Source organism: Tenebrio molitor, chromosome 6 (genome assembly GCF_963966145.1).
Source record: "Tenebrio molitor chromosome 6, icTenMoli1.1, whole genome shotgun sequence".
Lineage (NCBI taxonomy): Eukaryota > Metazoa > Arthropoda > Insecta > Coleoptera > Tenebrionidae > Tenebrio > Tenebrio molitor.
In genome coordinates this window covers 4366146-4386127 of record NC_091051.1, presented here as the reverse complement: position 1 = coordinate 4386127, position 19982 = coordinate 4366146, and the positions used below count along the sequence as shown (strand labels likewise).

Sequence of the window (19982 nt, the reverse complement as noted above, 5' to 3'; positions counted from 1 at the left end):
CTATCAGTCAACGAGAATTTCTTTCTATGGTCTTTCTGTACAAGTATTTTTCATTTTTGTTTTACGCAAAAGCAAAAAAAAGTAGTAACAAAAAAATGTCGACAGGGTTGTTGCTCGTTGAGATATTAGCTGCAGAAGGTACCGAAAAACAAGAAGAAAATATCAGAAGGGGACTTTACAATCAGGTTCTTGTCGCTGGACTTTTAAAAAATCTTGAAATAGGATCTGGGAATTTTTGTTTTGTACAACACTGATTTAGTGTGACAGTCAAAGTTTTTAATTTTAGTTATTGTAACATTTGATTTCAAAAGTGTAAAGAATTCGTTTTTCGCCGCTGTTTAGACTTAAGAGGGTGTTAAAAAATGTTTGCAAAAATAAAGTCCTCAAGTTAGTTACTTTTCCAAAATTTTGACAGTTTACAATGTCGACAATAAAAGTAAGTAGGTCAGTTTTAAATTCTTGACAATCTTGACATGGAAGCGTAAAATAGAGCAATGACGTTGACGAAACTCTTTGTTGCTTTGTTTCTCCAGTCCAATTCCTCCTCGAAGTGGTACCCAAGATGGACAAGAGCTGCGGAAATTCCTCCGCAACCTCTCGTTGGCAATGATTTATGCTCAACATTTGAGAGCGCCCACCCACTGCGATGAATCAGATCATTTCGATTACTCCACAATAACACATCTTGTAATGACCTTACGGCGTCACGCCAACAACACACCTTTATTCCTTCACCTCTCACCATCTGTCTCTCCGCCTCTCTGTAACCCCTGCACCTAAAAACCGCGCGACAACAAGCTTGTTGTTCCACGATGGATGTTAGCGCCCCCAGAGTCAACAATCGCCGGGTCCTCGCTGACAGCATCCGGATGGCGAATCGAGCCGGAGATGATGGCCCCAGCGGCGGTCCGCGCCTCGCCCGTGCGCTATTCACGACGAAACCTCGATCGCGAAAGGTTGTGGCCCCACTTTTACCTTCCGCACCGAGGGAATCGATCTAAAGGTAATTAGTCTAATCGGCGAGCGTCAAAGTGTCGCGCCTCCTCGTCCCGCTTCCTGGTGCCCTGCTCCTCGTCCCGTTAGTTCGTGACACGGCGAATAACCGGCGCGGACTGGTTCGTGTGCAAATATAGGGCAACGGGTGAAAGTGAGGCCGGGCAGGTGGTGCAAAAACTGAAAAAAGCCGCTTCAGAGGAGGAGGTGGCAGCGCTCGTTCAGTAGTTGGGTGCGTTTGGGAGCGCTAACATGTCTTAACGAGTCGAACACGTCGCGTACTTACGGAATGTCACCGTGTCTCTGCTGATTCCCGCTTGTCTTTAGGATATGTGAAGTGTCATTTTTTTAGGTTATATTTACAAGTCAATGAAATGCGTCAGACATGTCAAACTTTCGCCGGGATTTTGGTGGTTTTCCTCACGAACGCTGCGATCGCGCTCGAGAACGGCCTGGCGCGGACGCCCCCGATGGGGTGGCTGGCGTGGGAGCGCTTCCGCTGCAACACCGACTGCAAGAACGACCCCGACAATTGCATCAGGTACTTGTAGGTTATGTCGCGACGCCTCGCTCATCTCTAATCTCCGCCCCCAGTGAAAATCTCTTCCGCACGATGGCCGACATCGTCGTGTCGGAGGGCTACGCCGCCGCCGGCTACGAGTACATCAACGTCGACGACTGCTGGTTGGAGAAGGAACGCAACACCTACGGCCAGCTGGTCCCCGACCGCCAGCGCTTCCCCCGAGGGATGAAGTCCCTCGCCGACTACGTAAGTCCGCGCGCACCCTCCCCCCGACTCTAACCCCCGCTCAGGTGCACTCCAAAGGGCTCAAATTCGGCATCTACGAGGACTACGGGAACTACACCTGCGCCGGCTACCCCGGCGTCCTGGGCTACCTCCGCACCGACGCCCAGACCTTCGCCTCCTGGGACGTCGACTACGTGAAGCTCGACGGCTGCTACGCCCACCCGAGCGACATGGACCGCGGATACCCCGAGTTCGGGTACTACCTCAACCAGACGGGGCGCGCCATGATGTACTCCTGCAGCTGGCCAGTCTACCAGATCTACGCCGGGATGCAGCCCAACTTCAGCTCGATCATCGACAGCTGCAACTTGTGGCGCAACTTCGACGACATCCAGGACTCCTGGGCCAGCGTCGAGAGCATCATCGACTACTACGGCAACAACCAAGACGTCATCGTCGCCAACGCGGGACCCGGACACTGGAACGACCCAGATATGGTGAGTCCCACAAGGTTACGTCGCCGCGATTTTCTACACAAAAATATGGAAACGCGCCGCTTAAGCAACGCCGAGAAAGTTACTTATTCGAGCTAATGTGGTGCGGATTTAATTGGCCGAAGAGATACGGACTTTCGACCAAACTCCTCAAATCTGTCAGTGAGAGGGCCCAGCGCCTCTTGCATCACCGGCATTCTTCACCAGTTACGACAAATTCTCTGACGCCTCAACTATTCCACTGATTTATCGCCGATTTTAAGATTCTCCAGTGCGACCTCGAAGATCGCCGCAAAATTCTGTCGGTTGGCATTTAACACCTGTTACGTGAACGACCGCCTCGTCAAAAATTTCACCACACATAACGCTTGCTCGCAGATTTCACTTCCGATACCTAGAGTTCTCGTTGCACGCAAAAATCGCTATAATTTATGCGGTTGCACAAGAAGAATGGGTGTCGTCCGAAGGCGTGGGCGCGTGACCTTTACCTCCTCGTCCTTCGATACTTTTTGGCCGGCTTTGTCCCAGCGCCACAATAGTGAAAGTCTTTCGTAATCGGCGGCCACAAACCCATAACAATTGATTAGCTGGATGCGTGTTCTGGAGGTTGTCGAAGAATGCCGCCACGACGCTCGACTCATTATCGGGGTATTTAGACCGCCGGGAAAATGAAAGTGTCGATTGATGGGTTCCCATGTCCCGCAACAAAGCGAGAAAGTCGCGTCGAGATAAGAACTACGAAACGGACAGACAATGCGGGAAAAATTGGTGGTTTACTAGTCCGAAATGAACAAATAAAGAAACAATCCGTTTCCTGTTTGGTTCGGCGGAGCGGACGTGGAAAACCCATTTTATTTGTTGTCCGTTGAATCGGTGGGAAATTTTCGAAACCGGCACGCGGAAGGACCGTCCTCTACCACCGAATCCGGGAGTTTCAGCTCCGGCCGCACTTTCTCCGCGCAACCGTCCCGTTTTAATTCCTCTTCGGATGGCTCGATCTGGTTCAGCTAACGGAAGACACCGCCAACTCGTGCGGCGCAACGGTACGCGCTCCGTGCGCAGGAAGTTTGGAGCGTTTCGCCGAAAATCGAAAATTTCGAGCGACACTTTTACTTTTCGGTCGAGGCAAACGATCGACTGGTTTACATTAAAAAAACGTGCAGACTCGTTTCTGTTTCGAAAGAGATATTTCCGGAGCGCGGTTTTTTGTTCTCGCGATAAACATTAGCTTAATGAACTTTCCAAATTTATTTTTAGAGTAGTTTCGCGACAAAAGTGAGATTGGTCGGAGTGGGTCGGGGATCGACGGTTGACGTTACGTGATTTGGGGATTTTTTTTGGGGAGTTTTCGGGCGTGTTGTTGGACGATTTTGGGCGAAAAAAAAAATGGTGAAAAAACACAGTAACTGTATCTCGTGTCTTGATTTACATATTTTATACAAATGTCCTCGTCCGCCAAGGCTGTTAGAGAAGGTTTAAGAACCGTCGCGAGTCTTCCGAATGTGGCCCACAAGTGCTTTGTAGGATTCAGGTCTGGATTTGGTCGAGGCATTTTACCAATCCCACTAAAGTAGCACCTTCAAATATGAAATACGTAATTTGATGATTATTCGAAAGAAAGAAACATAAAGTTTGTTCAGAAATTTCAGTTCAGTTCAGAAATTAAATTTCTTACAGTTTTGTCCACTCTAAAAATAACAAAAATCTCTGACGTTATTTCTTCGTAATTTGTGTTTTTTTTACAAATACTGTTTTTTTTTTCTGTGGGTTTAAGGAATAAAAAAGTTTCTTCTGTGGGATTCAGGTCTGGATTTTTTTAGTTTTGTGCAGCTAGTGCGCCACTTTTATGTCGATAATGGCTACATTTTGAAGATTTTTGACATTTTGGCTATTTTCGAAATGATCTGATTTAGAACCTCTGACAATTCAAACGAAAGGAAGAAAAACAGAAATCGTGCTTCATGTCTTGATCTTCATAATTCAATTAAACATTCTTGTTCATTCACCAAGGTTACTCAGGAAAGGTCTAAGAGATGAAAGTCCTCTAAACGTATTCCCGAAGTGTTTTATAGTATTTAGATCTGGGTTTCTTGCTGGTAGTTCACACCATCAAATCTCAACACTGCTAAATTACCTAAACTGTCAGTAAACATTCTAATTTAACAATTTTACCTTCTTAGCAAACATTTCGCACTTTTCTCAAAGAAAAATTAAAGATCTCAAACAATTTTTTTAGTCCATCAAGATCTTTTTATCTTTTTTCATACATTTTTTACAGATATTGTCTTTTCTTGTCAAGGTCATCCGTGTTGTTCTTCTAAAGTGATCCATAAAATTTCTAGTGGATTCAAATTTGGATTTCCAACATGAATTGTACTTTTTTGAGTGAAACTTTTGTTTTGAATAGTTTAGTCGACTGACCGTTTTTCCATTTGACCGATTTTAGAATATTGAATAATTATTTTTCCATCTCGTCTATGACGCAAGTAAAAAAGTAATCTCGTAAAAATATCCTTGTCCCTCAAGGTCATCTTTGAAGAGTTTAAATACAGGGTGTTTTCGAAGTTGAGGTGTTCCTTTTAACATGTGATAGTATGCGTTCTTCTAAAGAGTTTTAGCCAAAGTTACCTTAGTAAAATGTGTGCGGCAATGAAGATACAATAAGTTAATTTTTTTGAAATTTTTGAAACCGGTCCGGCTCAAATTTGCGCTGATTTGTTGGAAATTAGAATTGACATAAAAAATCAAATGATCATGGACGTTAATCAAAAATACTGTCAGAGTTGTCATCTAATTAGTCGGAATGGCTTTATCATTACGGAAATAATGAGCTCACAGATATGTTGCTAATGTGTGGGCAATGTTATCACGTTATCAGAATGCAGCTGCGGCAGCCAGAAAGTACGCAGAGCGATTTCCAGAAAGACACCATCCTGGGCCGCGTCAGTTATTAATCTAGTACAGCGGAGAAATAGGCAGGACCGGACTCAAAATTTTAGGAAACAATAAAAACATACAATCAATTATCTCCGTTAATACAAACATTTTACTAAGAATATTTACGCTAAAATTCTTAAAAATAATGTATAGTACTCGTATCTCGTGTTAGAAGCAACGCCTCAACTTCGAAAACACCCAGTATACTCCATGCGTATTTTATAGGATTTAGGTTTGGACTTCATGCTGGCAATCCATATTACCTAAACCGTCAAAAGAGATTCAAATTTAACAATTTTTCGCAAGATTTTGTCTTTTATCCAATGGCAATGTCCTCGTTGTTAGCAAACATTTTTCACTTTTGTTTTCTGTGGAAACAAAAGAAATGATAGTGAAAGATTTCAAAAAGTTCTTTGATCACCAAGGTCTTTGTTTTATACATTTTGTACTTTTTTTGTCTTTTTCGTCAAGGTTAACCGAAATGTTTCTTCTAAAAGGTTCAATAAAATTTTTACTGGTTTCAGATACAAATTTACAACGTTAATAGTACTTTTTTGGGTAGAGTTTTTGTCTCTGACTCATTTTTATTTGATTTAATTCAGAACTTTCAATAATTATTTTGCCATCTGCATCTGCTCCAAGTAAAAAAATTATAAAAAAAAGTAATCTCGTACAAATTAATATCCTTGTTCATCAAGGTCATTTTTAGGAAAGGTTTAAGTCTCATCTGAATATTCCATGAGTGTTTTGTAGGAGTTAGATCTGGATTTTTCGCTGGTACTTTTTTATTTAAATTACAACTTCGCCAAAGTACTTTCATGGTCTAAATAACTTTAAATTCGACAAAAACTTGTCTTTTATCCGACATTAATGACTTAGAGGCCGACTTCAAGTTGACTTGCGACGGTCGCACTTGTCATGGTAGAGAGAAAGATGACGCATATTGGTAATTAATGTGTAGGACAAAGATAGCTACACATTTGCGCTGCACCACCTATTTGCCACCATGACTTGAAATCGGGCCCTTAGTCCTTAATAATTACTCTTTATTATTCCCAGTTCTGCAAAAGTAAAAAAAGTTATCCGAAGAGGGACAACATTTTTCTCATATTTTTTAAATCATTTAGCCACTCTTTGGCGCTAGAATTGAGAATCACACAATGAGATGTTCCGTTTTGTTCAGAATCTACCACAATCATCTACCGCTTCTGAATACCACAGAGATAAAACAATTAAGACCTCAACACCTCTCGGTCGTTTTAATTAGCGATTACGCTCCAACATTGTTCTCAATCTTGAAGGTCATCTAGAAAGGAAAACCCTCATTGGAGCATCTTCCTAATTGTCGACTCAGATCTGTAGTTTTTGCCGACAGCTAATTATGCAAACGCCACTTTCCTGGAACGTTCCACAATCGACAGACAGATTTACTTTGGCTGAAATTCCTCGGTGCGGCGGGCTTGATTGTCGGTAAAAACCCAACAAAACCTCACAAAGGATGTAAAGAAGTTTGGGTCATCAACACACTGTTATCCTTGCATGCCAGATTTAACGAACCAAACAACCGAAACCGGAGGAACGTGCGAGCCTCTGTCAAAAATTTTATGAGAACCGTGCATCTGGGTTAAGTAGCGTTTTTGTGACAAATAAAATGATTTGTGGGCGTACCGCGGCCGCACGTACATCTCAAAACGACTCCAGAAAGGTCGTTTTCTAATTCCCATTACTCGAAACTGAAAAACCGCCGAGATTGAGTAAACAACGCGAGAACGTTTTTGCCGTAAAAGTACAAGAGTGTCACACTGACGCAACGATTATTTGTAAAACCGATTTCAGACACTAATGTCGAGGTTAGTTTCCGCGACATGGTCTCCGAGTGATTTTTTATCCATCGCCAACGACCGTACCAACAACGAAAGTGAAAAACACGAGTCACAATGTCGTCATTGTTGTTCGTTTGATCGTCCCAAGTACCGACACTAATTGGGTGAAAATGCGCGTAAACACTTTCGGCCGTAGTAAAACGTAATTAGATGCAGTAGTACCGAAATTAGGTACAAATTGGCCAACGTAATTGTCGTGTCCCACCCTCGACCACTCCACGCCTCTGCTCGCTCGACCGTACCAAATTGGTACAAATGGTCCTATTGTTTTTCACGATTCGTTGAAACCGTCGATTGTTACGTTACATGAGAGTCTCGACAGTACCATTCGAACGTTTAACTTTCAGCAGTTGCGCTAGATATTTACCAGTTCACTCTTTAAACCTGTTTACACTTATTACTACAATGAGCAGTGCGCTAGTCTGCCCACAATAATGCTACGTCACTGTCTTTTTTGTGAAAGCTTGCTGCCATTTGCTCGTTCCAATATTTTGACAATAATTCAAAATTTCAGTTCAAGGTTTCCACTTTTAGTACAATTGGGTTATTATATCACTTAATTAAGTGCGAGAACTTGTTCAGGCAGGATAACCTTCACAAAGTCGATTCGTGATTTGTTGCAACTCACTAAAGTGGTGATTCACGTAGTGTCAGTACTTGCAGTAGTACTCCATTAAAGATGGCCGTGCGTGTTGTACAAGTCATACATCCGTCTCATCTACAATGCAAATGTTTCACACTGGGTCGCATGAATAAAACAAAACATATGCTCCTTGCGGTAATGCGACGATTACACAACAGTAGTTTGCTCGCGCCAGATGGAACTGTTAGATCTGCAGTAATTGCGTCGGTTACTAAATAATGAACAAACAGGTAGCGGAGACGGCGTTGCATTGTGCCATCTTGAACTTCGTAATGAGCCGGTGGCGATAAAAAATAAACGTTATGTAATGCGTCATGTTAGGGAAATCACGGCAATTAGGGTCGTCGTCATGAGTTTTTTTGTTGGAGCAGTTGATCATCGGCAACTTCGGTCTGAGCTACGAGCAGAGCAAGACCCAGATGGCGATTTGGGCGATTCTGGCGGCGCCTCTGCTGATGTCGGTCGACTTGCGAACCATGAGGCCCGAGTACAAGGCGATCTTGCAGAACAAGAAGATAATAGCAGTCGACCAGGACCCGTTGGGCATCCAAGGAAGGCGCATATACAAGGTGAACGACAAACAAACTATCGGTACCGTTGCCTAACTGTGAACCGTTTCGAAACCACCTCTTAGCATAAAGGAATCGAAATTTGGTCGAGACCGATCACTCCCCTCTACCAGAACTACTTCTCGTATGCCATAGCCTTCCTGAACAGGAGGACGGACGGGACGCCGTCGGACGTCGCCGTCACGCTCAAGGAGCTGGGACTGACGAGCCCCACGGGCTACAGGGTCGAGGTAAGGAGTCGAGAGTTGCGTAAAGTGGCGAGAAAGCGGTTTCCGGCGATTACGAGCGAAAAACCGTTTTTTTTGCAGGACCTGTACGAAGACGTCGACTACGGAGTGCTGTCCCCGCAGACCAAAATCAAAGTGAAAGTGAACCCCTCAGGTAGAGTCGAACCGGTCCGGTCCCTGCACCTTTCTGCAAATGTTGTTTCTAGGTGTCGTCATTTTGCGAGCGGACGTCCAAGCGGAGTTCAAGCGCAGAGTGCCGTTCTTCACCACGCCGAGGACGGTCTACAACCCTCTGAATCAAGTGTTCAGAATACGGAACGGCGGGTTTTAGTGTAAATACAAAGATTTAAATTATAATTTTTAGGTACTTGTAGGTACAGGTTTTTTATTATACAACTATTTAATTTAATTAAAAACAATTATAAAAAGACAAATACATTTGTTAGTCCAAACTGTAGTGATATTTATTGTTGCCTAGAGTGACAGTCAGCGACAGCCCCCGCGCGTTCTTCCTCAGCCTCGCGCAGGTGAGCGACCCCTCGATCACGTCCCCTAAAAACAGGTGGCAATGTTTCATTACATGTGTGTTCAGTAAAAAGTAACAGCGGCACGATAAAAGTAATGCTCAATAGTTCAACGTCAGTTACTTTACCTTACCGGCTCGGTATTTGAGGTTAGGTTCGATTTAAGCTAAATATTTTTTTTTTTGCTACTGTTTCAAAAAACTGCTTTACGGTAAGAATAATCACATCTACGTCCTGAACTCGAGTTCGTTATTATCCATACAACAGATAAAAAGTAATGTTAGCAGTTACCATCTAGTATTTTCTGTTTTATGTAGTGGATAATTGGATATGTTGGCAACACTGAATTCCTTCTCCGCTAAGACATTCAACGAAATTTTGTACCTCTCAGAGTTAATTTACGTGTTTTAGTTATGTGTTGTTGCGTTTTGTATAAAAACACTTCCGATTTCATGTTTACATCATCTCGTTTACCCAGAGTGGATGGACAACCCCAGGTATAGCATAAAATATAACTGACAACTTTCATGTTTTGTATTCTGGCTACTTAATGATGCAACAATTTTTTTACTGTTTTACGTACAAATATTCGTACGTATTTAATGCATCGTGTATTGACCATCACCATGTAGTATTATTTCTCCCGTTCAAAACAGTTTTCTATATTTTACCTATACTCCGTTCACTCGAGCCGTATACCAGTCACGTGCACACCACCACATGTGCGATTAGCTCCGAAAAGAGCCCACCTCTCGTTACGAAAATGACCTTGTCGGAGCTTTTTTGCATGCATTCTCCGTCTTTTATTGTCGCGTCGCTGTTTAGTCCGTCCAACACTGAACAAGCGGGCGAAAATCACGTGATTCTATACCACACAACTCAAATGAACGACGTATAGTGCGTTTTGGCCAGTGTTTATTGTTGTTTTACCGATCGTTTACTATTTTTTTGCGACACCGGATATTTATTTCCTTTTGCTGCGTGAAAAAATGTTACCTGTCTTCATTTCGATGGGGTCCTTCAGGTAGAACACCGTCTGCTGCCAGTGCGTCTTGGGGGCGTGCGGACCAGTCGAGAATTGAACACTAGTCGGTAGATCGAAAAACGTGTCGAAATAGCCGGCCAAAGACGTCAACTTGCCGTCTTTGGTGGCCCTCAGTATAAATTTAGAACTAAAATCACAAGTGGTCACGGTGCACGTTCTCAAGTCGATCTCGCTGAGAACTACTGGCTCAGTGAGTATGTTGTTTTGGGGCACCGTCTCGATGAACGCCTCGGTGAGGACCTCGCTTTTCATGCACTTCATCGAAAATCCGTAGACGTCGTCCCAGAAGTTGATCAGTTTGTCGTAGCGTTCTGAAACAGGCGCGTTTTAAAAATTTCAACGGCGAAAACCGCAAGAGTACCGGGATCCGAACAGCCGACCAGGTTTAGATTGCATTTGTTGGGTACGAGCAAGCCCCCGGGGGTCAAGTGGTGGTCCCTCGCGTAGATAAAACTGTCCAGCATGCCCTCGAACAAGAGGAAATAGCCCATCCACTCTGACACGATTATGTCGACTTTTTCTACAGGTAAATTAGTGTCTTCGATTCTACCCTTAATTAAATGGATTGTCTCGTGGTAATTGTTCTCCCTACAAGACGCTTTCAACCGGGGAAAAACACAAATCGACACTGTCACCTTATAATATCCATCGCTTTGTACACGATCTCCGATTGGTCGATTCCGTACACCTTGGAAGCTCCGCTCTTTGCCGAAAACATCGCCAATATCCCAGTACCGCAGCCCACGTCCAGGACAGTCTTCCCCTTGAAGCTATCCCCGTTGCTCAAAATCGCCTCCCTGTAGTTCTCAGTCCTGACCTGATCCTGCATTTCCACTGTTCCATCAACAAACAAAATTCAGACAACCTGACTTACATTCAACATCTCATGATGGATAGCAAAGTGGGAGTATGAATTAAAATAATCTGAATCACAGCCTATAGGTAGGTGACCCACTGTTGTCAGTGAATTCTTTATTGCCGAGTCTCCAACTTCCATCAGGGTCCTGGTGACCTCTTTCATCTTGCTCATGTCCTTGATGGCGTTCTCCAACAACATGTCCTTGTGCTTCAACTGATTACCAAATGATTAAAAGAAAAAAACAAAAACAAAAAAATTACTTGTAGAGTTAATTCTTGGATTTGCCTCTGCAAGTCGGAGAAATTGAGATTGCTGATGGGTGTTTTGCCATCGATGGCGTAATGGGGCGTCGACGGGGCGCTCCCGAGATCATCAAAGTCTGGAACAAAACCTGTACCCCCCAGAAATCGTGATTTGTGGAGTAGCGCGTACCGTACATGAGCCAGGACTCCATCTCGCCGGTTTTCAAATAGGCGTCGTCATCCCACAGCGCTACTGACGACTCTGTCAGTATCTTGGGGTCGGGTTTTTGCATCCTAATGTAATTAATCATCTTGATGTACGAGTAGCAATCCATGTTGTATTTGTTTTTTAACTCTAGTAAATCAAAGTTGTGCTCGGTACGGCAGTGGTCTAGTGCAACGGCTATCGTGAGAAATTGCAGAGGGCAAAACAGACAAGTCGTTTGTTCTCCGGTCACTTCCATCTCGTCCCATTCGTCGGAATCGTCGTTTTCGTCGCCGCACGCGTCATGCAAAGCTGGGACTGGAGATTTGGCTCGTTTTAATCGTCCGAGTGAGATTGGGAGGCACTTACCGTCGTCACTGTCCATTCTCCTTCGTCGAAAAGTACTGGGTTCGTTTATAAACAAAAACACGTGCGAGTCCACAGATTGAGGTTATACTTTTTCTTAAAACGATTCCGCAACAGATATTCCAACAGCATTTGCCATAAATAACGAACTGTTTGTAAATTTATACGAAAATAAAGCTTTAAGCTGATTTTAATGATTATAAATTGAAATTATTGATTAAATCGGCGACCTCGCGATGACAACAGCGCCTTTTTGACAGTTGACTTTTGAGGTTAGAATAAACGAGACACACGTGCGTATATTTCACACACTTGCGGTCCGTAAATACAACAGTTGGGGCCGATTTTCGGTGTTTTGCAGTAGTTTGGGTTTGATTTAGAAAATGGGACACCACGGTGAGTACTGATTTTTATCAGGTAGATGCGTCGCGTTGTTTTTGAGGTTACGTTGAGGTTTTGGGTGTTTCAGCACGCAAGAAGCCCCCGCAACCAGAAGAGTCGGCTAAAGAGAAGTTGAAATTGATAAAGAAAGAGAGAAAGGAAAAGTTGAAGGAGAAGCGGGCGCGTTTGATCGTGCGGAATTTACCGTTTCAAGTGACCGAGGAGAACTTGAAGGCGCACTTTGAGAAGTTTGGGGAGATCGATCACGTCCAGATATTGAAAAAAGAAGATGGACAAATGGTCGGGTGCGGATTTGTTCAGTTCAAATTGGTGCAGAAAGCGGCGAAAGCGCGACATCACTTAGATGGGAAGCCTTTCTTAGACCGTGAAATTTCAGTAGATTTTGCAATGGCAAAAAACAAGTTTCTGGTCCAGGAAGATGTGGAGGTCAAACAAAAAGATGAAATAAAAATCAAAGAGGAACCACTTGATCCAGATTTGGATGAGGTTAAGAAAGAGGAAGAAGAGGAGAATGTGCTGGAAGATACTGTTGTTGAAGATGTTAAAGAGGAAGATGTGCAGGAGAAAGAAGAAGCACAGAGTGATGATAAGGAAGTAGAAAATGATGAGAATAAAGTAGAACTTGATGAAAGTAAAATTGAAATTGACAATAGTGATGTGGAAACTGATGATAGTGATGTGGAAATTAAAGAGAGTGAAGAAGATGATGAAAGTGATCCAGATGAAGATGTGAAGTCAGAGGAAGAGAGTGAGCCACCTGCAAAGAAGCCAAAATTTGAATCAAATGATGTAAATGAAGGGAAAACTATTTTCATAAAAAATGTCCCATTTGCAGCCACCAATGAAGATTTAAAAGAGTGCATGAGACAGTTTGGTCGCGTTTATTATGCACTCATTTGCATTGACAAATTCACACAACATTCCAAAGGCACAGCTTTTGTCAAGTTTGTTGATCAAGAAGATGCAGAAAAAGCTTTGGCAGCTGGGACTGAATTGACTCTACTTGGTAACATTTTAGACTGTCACAGAGCTTTGGGAAGAAACGAAATTCACCAGAAAGCTGCGGCACACAAAGAAGAAAAGAAAGGGCCGAAAGATTCGAGAAATTTGTATCTAGTTAAAGAGGGCGGTGAGTATATCGGAATAGACGTTCAATTTAGACCGCATGGTGGCGCTGGTAGCGTGGTTAGAACAAAGCCAGTCGATTAATAAAGTACCGACACGATTTGACGTTTACATAAAAGGCAACCGCAACGATATTTTCGCTACAAGAGGCGCTGATATCGCTATTTTTACTGGCTTTGGTGAACATTTGTTCACCAAATCCCATGGATTTATTAGTAATAATTAGTAATATATTACTAATAAATCCATGCCAAAGCCAGTCACAATAGCGATATCAGCGCCTCTTGTAGCAAAAAAATCGTTACGGTTGCCTTTTATATAAACGTCAAATCGTGTCGGTACTTTATTAATCGACTGGCTTTGGGTTAGAACATTAGAATGTTAGATCTTGATAGGAAGACAAGTTCTTCGTTTTAATGTTTTTCTTGCCACCCTGTTGTTTAATCGCTTGAAATAATTGAGAGAATAAACGTGAAATAAATGTTTCAGTAATTCTGGCCGGAAGCAAGGCAGCCGAGGGTGTCTCCGCGACCGACATGGCCAAACGTTTGCAGTTGGAACAGTACAAGACTCAAATGTTGAGAAATCTGAATAAGTTTGTCTCACGGGATCGTATAGTAATTCACAATTTGCCTCCAAGTTGGGACGACACGAAATTGCGAGCTTTGGTCAAAAATAACAGTCCAAAAAATGCCATCATCAGGGAGGCGAGAATAATGAGAGATTTAAAAAATGTTGACTCTGAGGGCGTCGGTAGATCGAAAGAATTCGGTTTCGTCACATTTAACAGGCACGAAGATGCGTTAGCGGCGCTCAGGACTTTGAACAACAATCCAAACGTATTTTCAGCAAACAAAAGACCAATCGTCGCCTTCTCAATAGAGAACAAGGCGATGATTAAAGCTAAACAGAAGCGATTAGAAAAGTCAAGACTGAAGAATCCCAATTGTAAAATGTTTGATCCGAACGTTGTAAAAGCGGACAAGGAGAAGGAAGAGAAAAAAGCGGTCGCAATTGAAAATAGCGAGCAAAAAGATTTCGCCGGGGTGGCGGCTAAGCCTGGTATACAGAAAATGAGGAGTAGATATAACTTGAAGACGCAAGCGAAACTGCACTACGAGAATGTGAAGAAAGAGAAGAAAAAAGCGAAATTCGCCAAGAAATCGTTCAAAGAGAGGAAGCAAGAATTTACAAAACAACCCAAACAAAAAATGAACAAAAAGAAGAATGACGACAGTTTTGCAAAATTAGTGTCAAACTACAAGAAGAAATTGATGGGGCCGCCTGAGGAGAAGAAAAAGAAATGGTACGAGGAATCGTAATTTGTCGAATAAAATCGCGTTTTTGTAAAGTGTAAATATGTGTTTTGAAATAATGAAACTCATTTCATCACATTTGTTGTTTGTTTATTTATCCGCTTAAAATTCCCGATTGTCCTGTCCTGGTTGATACGCCACTGATTTATGGTAGTGTCAGTTTGTAGTTTAAAATTATCTCGTCGCAATGAGTCGGCGCTGCAATCGGCGGCCACGTAAGATTGACAATGACAACCAGAAGTTGCACTGAAAGGCAATTATTCTCGAAATTCTATAAAATTAATAATCTTTGAACCCATAGTCTTCGATGAAGCCAATGTAAGTACATTTTTGACATATTTTTAATTGCGTGACGGTGACCTTACCGCCAGTTTAGTCGATAAAAGACGAAAAGCTTTGTAAAAAGTCGAGTTCAAAGGTTCAGCCGCATTTTAGGCCTAAATTTTAATCAAACCGAATTTTGAGAGTTTCGCAAAGAATGTGCGACGATTCGCGCCCCCTTAATTCAATTCGCCAGACGCGTTTTAGCTCTCGGAACAGTGTGATACTTACCTTGACACGATTCCAAATCTTGGACAATTATAAATATTAAAAGAGTTGATTTGTTTTTTTTTATCGGGTGATATTAATAGTTTCGATTAAAATTTGAAGCATCTAATTGGTTTGTTCTAGATTTCGTGTGAAAGTGTAACGAACATGGCACAACAGAATATGCCTAACGGTATGCCACCGCAGATGGCAACCAACCCCCAGACCGCCACGGAAAAGCCCCCCGCGCTTTTCAACGGGGTCCACTCGTCGCACTCGTCCCGCGACTCGTCGCCATCCACTCGCCATGGACAGATCCCAGCATCACAGTTGCCTCCGGCTCGATCAGCCATCCCCGCCTCACAACTGCCCCCCTCGAGGTCACCCATAACAATAACGCAGAAAATGGGCCAAATGAACATCAACAATAAATTCAACACGTCGACGCCGAATCAGACTTTGCAAAATCCGAGCGGACTAGTCAGCAGTGCTTTTTCACCGATCAGTCCGGCAAAAACTGAAACCAGTGCGGGAAATCAAGTGTTCCGACCGCAACAGCCGCAAGGTAATCGTAGCACGTTCCCTCAGCAAGGAATTGTCAGTCAAGGGGGGCCGCAGTTCCGAACGGTTCCGCCACACAATCAAGTCGCTTCTGCTCCAACATCGGCGTTCCAGCCCGCCGCCAGTCAAAGAATCAATCACAGCCAACCGCTCCCACAAAACAACAACCCTGCCCCGCAAGCGGGCTACACTTACAACGCGCCGCCGACTGTCAACAGACCGCCCCAGTTCAAGGCGAATCTGCATTCGAATCGCTACCCCCAACAGACCCAACCGCCGAATTTGAACCACCAACAAAACTTTAGTCAACATCCGCATCAGATGAATTTCCCCCCGCAACAGGTCAATTTCAACTCGCAACCCCCACACCAGACGAATTTCAATTCGCAACCCCCCCACCAGACGAACTTCAATTCTCAGCCCCCGCCCCAGACGAATTTCAATTCGCACCCTCCAAATTTGAATCCCCCGCAAGCGACGAATTTCAGTTCGCAACCCCCACACCAGACGCAGCCCCCAAATCTGAAGCCTCAACAGATGCATTTCAACGCGCAACCCCCAAGCGTGACCGCTCCGCAGCCGAATTTGAACTTCCCCCAACAGCCGGCGCAGCAGTTCTACCAACAGAACCAGAGCGTGACCCACGCTGGGTTCGACAAACTGTGGGGGCACGAGCATTTCGATCTGTTGCAAAACCCCAACGTGCTGCCCCGGGAGAAGGTGCAAGCACCGCGGGTGTATTTGGGAAACGAGGTGCTGGACACGGCCAATTGCAGCCCCGACGTGTTTCGTTGCACCATGACGAAGATCCCCGAGAGTAACTCGTTGCTGCAAAAGTCTCGCTTGCCTTTGGGGATCTTGATCCACCCGTTCAAAGACTTGACCCATTTGCCCGTCATCCAGTGCAACGTGATCGTGAGATGTCGCGCCTGTCGCACCTACATCAACCCGTTCGTGTTCTTCGTCGACACCAAAAGGTGGAAATGCAATCTTTGCTATCGCATCAACGAGCTCCCCGAAGAATTCCAGTTCGACCCGGTGAGCAAGACGTACGGGGACCCCTCTCGCCGCCCCGAGATCAAGTCGAGCACCATCGAGTACATCGCCCCGGCGGAGTACATGCTGCGGCCCCCTCAACCCGCCGTCTATCTCTTCCTCTTCGACATCTCCCGCTTGGCCATCGAGAGCGGCTACTTGCAGAGCGCCTGCGCCGTCCTCCTCGAAGAACTGAAGAATCTTCCGGGGGACGCGCGCACCCAAGTCGGAATCATCGCCTACGACTCGGCCCTCCATTTCTTCGCGTTGGGCGAGGGCCTCAGCCAGCCGCACGAGATGACGGTCCTGGAAATTGACGACATCTTCCTCCCCTGTCCCGACAACCTCCTCGTCAACCTGAAGGACCGCATCGATTTGCTGACCGATCTCCTCACCCAGCTCCCCACCCGCTTCAACAACAGCTACGACAACAACTCGGCGCTGGGGGCGGCGTTGCAGGCCGCCCACAAGATGATGGCGGCGACCGGCGGTCGCGTTACCGCGTTCCAAGCGGGCCTGCCCAACACCGGCCCCGGCGCCCTCACCGCCAGGGAGGACCCCAGTCAGAGGGCGGCGTCGGAAGTGGCCCACTTGAACCCCGCCAACGACTTCTACAAGAGGTTGGCTCTGGAGTGCAGCGGACAGCAGATCGCCGTGGACTTGTTCATCCTGAACTCGCAGTACGTCGACGTGGCCACGGTCTCGGGGATCAGCCGGTTCAGCGGAGGCGGCATCCATCACTTCCCGCTGTTCAAGGCGTCGAGGGTGTTGCAGAACGAGAGGTTCGAGAGGTGCTTCAGGAGGTACTTGACCAGGAAGATCGGATTCGAGGCGGTGATGAGGATCCGGTGCACCCGCGGCCTGTCCATTCACACTTTCCACGGGAACTTCTTCGTGAGGTCGACCGATCTGCTGTCGCTGCCGAACGTCAGTCCCGACTCCGGGTTCGGGATGCAAGTCTCGATAGAAGAGAGTTTGTCGGACGTGCAGTCGGTCTGTTTCCAGGCAGCCCTGCTGTACACCTCGAGCAAAGGGGAGAGGCGGATAAGGGTGCACACTTTGTGCCTCCCCATCTGCGCCACCCTCTCGGACGTGATCAACTCGGCCGACCAGCAGTGCATCGTGGGCTTGTTGTCCAAGATGGCGGTCGACCGCTCGATGCAATCTAGTCTTTCGGACGCCAGAGAAGCCTTCATCAACGTTGCCATAGACATTCTCTCCAGTTACAAGTTGTCGCTCAACATGAGCAACGGCACGAGTTCGCTCTACGCCCCGCACTGTCTGCGCCTGCTGCCCCTGTACATATCGGCCCTGCTGAAGTACACCGCCTTCCGCACCGGAACCTGCACCCGCCTGGACGACCGCCTCAAGGCCATGATCGACATGAAGACCAAACCCTTGAGCCAGCTGATCCAGTTGATCTACCCGGACCTGTACCCCGTGCACGACCTAGCCGAGCAACCCGTCGTGCTGAACGCCGAAGAGGAGCCGATCCCGCAGCCGCCCCACATGCAGCTCACCGCCAGGTGTCTCGACTCGAAGGGGGCGTTCCTGATGGACGCCGGTGAGCACATGACTCTGCTGGTGTGCCCGGGGGTGTCGCCCTTCTTCCTCAACGAGGCGCTGGGCGTCAGGGACTACGCGTCCATCTCGGACGAGATGTACGAGTTGCCGGTGCTCGACAACTCACACAACCAAAGACTGCATCAATTCATCAACCACCTGAACGACGAGAAGCCGTTCGCGGCGACGCTGCACGTCATCAGGGACAACAGCCCCAACAGGATAGAGTTCTTCGAGAGGCTGATCGAGGACAGGGTGGAGAACGCGCTCAGCTATCACGAGTTCATGCAACATCTCAAGACCCAAGTTAAGTAGAACGGGGGAGGGTTACGTATTTTTTTATCGTAGGTAATGCAAAATTATTGCTCAACGGGGCAGCGGAGGCGTCTCGCAGGGGCGGACATTATATTTTAATTTTAAGCTTGATTTTACTATTATGATATTTATATTGTGATACATAACTATCTTATTATCGATTCAAAGCGTAGCAATATTTTTGCATTTATCTAAAAACGCTTCATTTAATAATCTCCGTCGGAACCACAGTTTTGACAGGGACGGTCGTTATGCAATTATGTTTTCATGTGAAATGTATAAAATTTCATAGTTTTAGTTCTCATAAATATTTTACGCGTTATCTGCATTCTTTGGTTCTATTGCTACCTATTTATGAAATTGTCTGTTGATAAAATAAGTTGTAAAAAATAAATATGTATATAATGTACTCCCCCAAGTTTTATTTCCACATGACCGAATATACTCTACGCCCGTGCTCGTCGATGCATTTTGAAAACATTTTCATGATTCTGACCACTCGATACCGGTACTGTCCGGTTCGATGGTCAGAAATCTTAATCGAAAGGAATTGGTACCAATTTAGTCACACGATTCGGACCGATCAATTAATTTTTCGAAATTCATCGCAGCGACAAATTCCGCAATAATCTTTTTATCGTGCTGACTCATGTGGAAATGAACACATTTATAAATATTGTATTAATAAAATCGACAAATTACAAGTGATTATTTAATTTGATTTCATCCCAATCTTAAAAAAATATCAGATGACTTGCACGTCAGTTTGTGTCGTGGATAGGCAACCAACAATACACGCGCTGCACCGGTACATTTTCGCTGTTCTTATCACAAGCAGCCCAATCACACAATATTTACGGCATCGTCATTGACAGGTGAAATAAAAAATCCAAGTTGCAACAGTGGGATTTATTTACAACACACTGTAAATCGCATTTATGACTGTTGCGTTCTGTACGAGTTAGCACGTCCCGAGCCTTGGAAATATTAAAATCGGATAATAAAATTGTAATTTTTAGATGAATCATCGGTCTCCATATGCGGGTACGTACAGTGGGGCTCAAAAGAAATGTCACGGGTTGAAACGTAGACGAGCAAGAACACGGAAACTAAGAATCTGAAGCGAGTAGTAAGTAAAATTGTTTGGTCCCGTCCAAGAGCGTTCGAGTGGAGTCAGATCGGGCAATTTGGAAGGAACTGAATCATTTTGGGGTATTCTGAAGTGGCGGTGACCGTTCTGGAGTACTGCTTTGGTTACAAGATTTGGAGGCAAAAGAAGGAGTTCGGAGAGGTCGTCAGTTCGGTGAAGAATTTCCGAGTCGGCGAGGAAGTCGTCGGGAGCTGCGGGTCTTGTTGCGTCGGAGTCAAGCACCCTGTTTTTGTGTTGGTCATCGCGTTCCAT

General features: G+C 45.1%; 4 protein-coding genes across 7 annotated transcripts; 3 read left to right on the top strand and 1 right to left on the bottom strand.

Annotated features, from left to right (window-relative positions):
- The first annotated feature begins 848 nt into the window (after positions 1–848).
- On the top strand, positions 849–8946 carry LOC138133381 (alpha-N-acetylgalactosaminidase). 3 transcript variants are annotated; one of them, XM_069051284.1, is made up of 8 exons: positions 849–1003; positions 1346–1534; positions 1588–1762; positions 1807–2238; positions 8070–8267; positions 8333–8497; positions 8576–8648; positions 8701–8946. In XM_069051284.1, the coding sequence occupies exons 2-8, from the start codon at positions 1368–1370 to the stop codon at positions 8823–8825; spliced, it is 1335 nt and encodes a 444-aa protein (XP_068907385.1). In that variant the 5' UTR covers positions 849–1003; positions 1346–1367; the 3' UTR covers positions 8826–8946. The 3 variants fall into 3 exon arrangements, with proteins under 3 accessions (XP_068907385.1, XP_068907384.1, XP_068907386.1); XM_069051283.1 differs by lacking the exon at positions 849–1003 and adding an exon at positions 1049–1290; XM_069051285.1 differs by lacking the exon at positions 849–1003 and adding an exon at positions 1050–1225.
- Art3 (arginine methyltransferase 3) lies at positions 8836–11881 on the bottom strand. The gene is made up of 8 exons (XM_069051282.1): positions 11739–11881; positions 11355–11687; positions 11183–11301; positions 10938–11135; positions 10699–10886; positions 10425–10651; positions 10015–10374; positions 8836–9046 (listed from the first exon to the last, which is right to left on the bottom strand). The coding sequence occupies exons 1-8, from the start codon at positions 11752–11754 to the stop codon at positions 8937–8939; spliced, it is 1551 nt and encodes a 516-aa protein (XP_068907383.1). The 5' UTR covers positions 11755–11881; the 3' UTR covers positions 8836–8936.
- On the top strand, positions 9276–19288 carry Sec24AB (Protein transport protein Sec24AB). Of its 2 annotated transcripts, none has more exons than XM_069051259.1 (2): positions 9276–9515; positions 15251–19288. In XM_069051259.1, the coding sequence occupies exons 1-2, from the start codon at positions 9432–9434 to the stop codon at positions 18578–18580; spliced, it is 3414 nt and encodes a 1137-aa protein (XP_068907360.1). In that variant the 5' UTR covers positions 9276–9431; the 3' UTR covers positions 18581–19288. The 2 variants fall into 2 exon arrangements, with proteins under 2 accessions (XP_068907360.1, XP_068907361.1); XM_069051260.1 differs by lacking the exon at positions 9276–9515 and adding an exon at positions 14752–14896.
- On the top strand, positions 11990–14656 carry LOC138133376 (RNA-binding protein 28). Its single transcript, XM_069051276.1, has 3 exons — positions 11990–12131; positions 12205–13266; positions 13752–14656. The coding sequence occupies exons 1-3, from the start codon at positions 12119–12121 to the stop codon at positions 14582–14584; spliced, it is 1908 nt and encodes a 635-aa protein (XP_068907377.1). The 5' UTR covers positions 11990–12118; the 3' UTR covers positions 14585–14656.
- Positions 19289–19982: the final 694 nt, after the last annotated feature.